The sequence below is a fragment of the Maylandia zebra genome, linkage group LG17 (assembly GCF_041146795.1).
Source record: "Maylandia zebra isolate NMK-2024a linkage group LG17, Mzebra_GT3a, whole genome shotgun sequence".
NCBI classification, from domain to species: Eukaryota; Metazoa; Chordata; class Actinopteri; order Cichliformes; family Cichlidae; genus Maylandia; species Maylandia zebra.
Window position 1 is genome coordinate 2,690,253 of NC_135183.1, and position 4,312 is coordinate 2,694,564.

The 4,312-nt window shown below is 39.1% G+C and overlaps 1 protein-coding gene across 1 annotated transcript; it reads right to left on the minus strand.

The window, feature by feature from the left end:
• Positions 1 to 1,297: 1,297 nt before the first annotated feature.
• Positions 1,298 to 3,902, minus strand: LOC112430080 (fish-egg lectin). Its single transcript, XM_024805683.2, has 5 exons — positions 3,742 to 3,902; positions 3,371 to 3,607; positions 3,069 to 3,286; positions 2,860 to 2,984; positions 1,298 to 1,658 (listed from the first exon to the last, which is right to left on the minus strand). Exons 1-5 carry the CDS (start codon positions 3,794 to 3,796, stop codon positions 1,517 to 1,519), a joined length of 777 nt encoding a protein of 258 aa, XP_024661451.1. The 5' UTR covers positions 3,797 to 3,902; the 3' UTR covers positions 1,298 to 1,516.
• Between the last annotated feature and the right edge of the window lie 410 nt (positions 3,903 to 4,312).

Genomic DNA, 4,312 nt, shown 5'->3' on the forward strand with positions numbered 1-4,312 from the left:
TTATAAATGCACCATGGGGGGCTTAGGGTGAAACAGCATTTCGGTACACTGCATACTGTGTATACTACTGTACTGACAATAAAGCTCTTGAATCTGAAGTAAGCCTGCAGTGTGAGAGCGAAGTCCTCTAATAGGGTGATATGGTACTACAAGGTCATTAAGATAAGATGGGGCCTGATTATTTAAGACCTTGTATGTGAGGAGCAGGATTTTGAATTCTGGATTTAACAGGAAGCCAAAACAGGAGAAATATGCTCTCTCTTTCTAGTCCCTGTCAGGACTCTTGCTGCAGCATTTTGGATTAGCTGAAGGCTTTTCAGTGAGTTTTTAGGACTTCCTGATAATAATGAATTACAGTAGTCCAGCCTGGAAGTAATAAATGCACGAACTAGTTTTTCAGCATCACTCTGAGACGGGATATTTCTAACTTTAGAGATGTTGCTCAAATGGAAGAAAGTGGTCTTACATATTTGTTTAATATGTGCATTGAAGGACATGTCCTGGTCAAAAATGACTCCAAGGTTCCTCACAGCGTTACTGGAGGCCAAGGTAATGCCATCCAGAGTAAGAATCTGCTTAGATACCATATTTCTAAGATTTTCAGGGCCGAGTAAAATAACCTCAGTTTTATCTGAATTAAAGAGCAGAAAGTTAGCATCCATCCAGGTCTTTATGTCTTTAAGACATTCCTGCAGTTTAACTAAATGGTGTGTGTTATCTGGCTTCATGGACAGATAGAGCTGGGTGTCATCAGCATAGCAGTGAAAATGTATGCTATGTCTTCTAATGATGCTGCCTAAGGGAAGCATGTATAATGTAAACAGAATTGGTCCTAGCACTGAACCCTGTGGAACTCCATAATTAACCTCAGTGTTAAGCTTGAACATGAACAAACTGTAAATGACTTGTGGTTCAAACTAGCCTACCATCTATTACCATTAGTTCATCTATAAATTCAGCATCAAAAGTAACAAATTCTTGACTTTGACATAATTATGACATTTACGGGTCAATGTGAAGCACTTCTGTTTGAACTGAGGTGGAAAATGGGTGCAGCTACTCTGCTGTACAGGAGGAGGTGTTGTTGCATTGTGCATCTCCCATAGTGGGATTTATAATAAAAGAACACCAGAGGTCTGGACCCTGTTAAACTGATGAATATATAACACCATCATAATCTCATGTAAGCTTGTCTACTATGTGCAATGATCACAAAGCAAAGAGCCAAAACAGTGACAGGAAAGCCAGTAGCTGTGCTGAATAAAACTTGCAAAAATAAAAAACTGAATCCAAACAGTCTCAGCGAATCAAGAGTTTATGAAAGGATGGCAGGTGAATGATACAGAAGTAAATATCTGACAGCATTCTAGTAGTTATGCATGTTGTTGCTGAATCACTTAAGATGTAATCACAATAAAACAATCAATTATTTTCCCACGTGAATTTTTCATTGTTGACATAATGCTGATCAGTTTTTACATTGTTTTATGCGACAGAAGAGGAAAGACTACAACCACTAGTATAAACATTTCAGGATGATCCCATAGTCAGTCACGACCCACAGATTGCCACGATCATAGCTCACATGGCTGATGCGAGAGGGCATTGGTATTTTGGTCCAGCTCGTGCCTTGTGGAGTGCTGCTGTCGATGCCTTGTCTGTAGAGAGAAGACATTGATACTTAAATCATTGGATCTGTTTTATTTGTGCAATTGAGGTTTTGGCCTCAGCTCCTCGCCATATTATCTATCCTGAGTTAAGAGTTGTAAGTCTCATGGTTGCTCGGTCTGGTGACCCAAATATAATGTTTTTGATTACTTCATGTTCTGTGATTTGGGGGTTTCTCGTGGTCTAGTCTGTTGCATTTCTAGCTCCTTTGGTTATTCCTTAGTATTGTTGGTGATTTCTAGACTTTAGATTTTGTTAATGTTCTGTGTTACATCTAGTTATCTAGGTTTCTATGTTCGTGTATTTCCTGTTTTACTTTGGTAGTCTCATGTCCTGTGTTAGAGTTTTCTGTTTTGCTTCCTTCCTGTCTCGTGTGTCAGATTAGGTTAAGCTGTGTCTCTCTTCTGTACTTATTGTGTGTTTTCCTTTGTTCTTTGTCGGGTCGTCTGCATTTCCTCTGCTCTTCTTCACTCCACATTTTCAGGTTTCATGTTTTCTAGTTCAATGTTTCATGTTCACCTTTTCCCAGTTTAGGTTTTGTTAGATTCCTTTCTGCCATTTGTTTTGTAATATTTGTTGCAGCCCTAAATAAAGGCTTTCTTTCTGTTAACATCCACCTCATTTGTCCGCATTTGGGTCCGCATTCTCTTCTCTCCACGCCGTCTGCCTTAGCAGGCGTGACAGGAAGAGGTAAATATGTTTAACAGATGTGAAAAATGAGATTTCTATGATTTCTTTTAAGTGAACACCTAAATGTATTATAGAGGAGAGACAGATCATTCAAAGAATCCACAACTGAAATCTGAAAATTCTTAGTTACTGAGTTTCTGAGTTACAGAAACTATGATGATTATAAGTAAACATTACTAGTTTTCTTTTGTAGCATTTGACTGGTGATTCTACACATGAACATTGTATGGCTCAGTGATCATTACAATGAAAGTCGCTTCTAGAAAGATTTAAGCACAAATTGCCTTTGTGAGCAATTTGTTATTCATTTGTGGAGAGGTCATTCTAAGGTTGAAGAGCAAAATAGTGGTTGATCCATTGCATGGATAACAACAGAGGAGTCAAAAACACAATAACCTGATTCAAACAGAGACTGAAAGAGTCAAAGCAAAAAGAAAGAAGAAAGAACAGAAATACTGCCAGGGCTAGTTAAAATGCTTTCAGACTAGATTAAGTGTTTACCTTTGGAAGACTTCTCCTCCTCTATTTACAACAAAGACGCTTCCATCAGTCCCAATTTCAACCATTACTGCAAGACCATCCACTTGTATCCAGCCACTGATGCCACAGGTGCTCGGTGTTACTTTCTGTCACGAAAAGCAAATATGGTGAGATGTCTTGATCATACAAATAACAACACAAATGATCATTAAAATAAAAAAATAATTTACTGTGAAGTAGATGTTTTGACCTGAGTTCACTCCCCAGCATCCATATTTTGAGCTGCAACTGAAATACATTAAAAGCCCAGGCAGGGTTGTCCAGTTCAGGGTGCTCTGTTCCCTGTAGGCTGAGGCAATGGTGCTTTTCAGACAGTGGATGGTGGAGGTGGAGGTAACTCCCACCACCTGACCATCACCTCCAGCATCCACCTGCTGTAAACTCTCACCTGAAGACACAGAGGTACAGATCATTCATTCAAACAGCTGCTACCGCGCACACTCTACTGTCTTAAGTCTGTGATAAAGCTCACCAGTCGCATAAACAAAGCTGCCAGCTACGTATTTGTAGACCCTGTCATCGAGGTCAACACCCCAGATTCCTGCAGGTCCCACTGAGACATGCTTCAGGGTGAGTGAGCCCATTTTGTACCACTGTGATCCAATCAGAAAGTATGCATAATTGTTGCTGTCTGTCATCACAACGTTCCCCTGCCCAGCATCAATCTGTACAGCAGGAAACTGTTGTGGACCCTCCGTGCAAGTGCAGCCTGTGAAGAGAAAACCATCAGTCATATGAATGGAACCTTTATTTATTTTAAGGATAAAAATAATTTGCTTCTTGGTTGGTTTAAACAAATATAGTAAATGATAGTGTAGTTTTATTTTGAAAAACTGGACTTACCATGACTGACTGACAGGTAGTTTAGCATTAGCAGCAAGGCTGCGATAGCTTTCATCTTGTTTCTGAGTCTGTCTGCTGCAGGACTCTTCTGGGTGTGTTACTGGATGTTTGCTGAGCTACTGCACTGCACCGTTTGCGTGAGTGTGCATTTTATAATTTACCAATTATTGTGAAACATGAAACAGATTTTCTTTCTTTTTTTTTTCTTTCTTTTTTTTTACACAATTTAGGCAAAGGAGGAAGTTGTGAAACAGGGATTTTTTTCAAGTACAACCACAAAGCAACGACTGAGGATTCTTCCAAGATAAAATGATTTCCATAAAACATACAAACCTTCCTGGGACATATTTCTATTAGTTGGGGAAAGTTACTAGTGGCAACTTAACTTTACTTTGAAGTTATTCCATCTTATTAATTAGTATTAGGTCCAAGCTACTCATGATTCATAATCATCTTTTGGTTGTTTATATATTGAAAACCCTGTTTGTGCAGCTCTCTTGAAATATATACTCTAATCTCTGTTCCTTTCATGGGGTCTTACTTTAGATCCTGAGTTCCACCATACTACTGC

What these genes read in the sequence shown, in the direction of transcription:
- LOC112430080 (XM_024805683.2), bottom strand. Translation starts at nt 3,796, where the DNA reads ATGAAAGCTATCGCAGCCTTGCTGCTAATGCTAAACTACCTGTCAGTC. An exon ending in GTCAAAACATCTACTTCACA is followed by an intron (nt 2,985 to 3,068) that starts GTAAATTATTTT and finishes TTTTCGTGACAG; the next exon opens with AAAGTAACACCGAGCACCTG. An exon ending in GGAGGAGAAGTCTTCCAAAG is followed by an intron (nt 1,659 to 2,859) that starts GTAAACACTTAA and finishes TTCTCTCTACAG; the next exon opens with ACAAGGCATCGACAGCAGCA.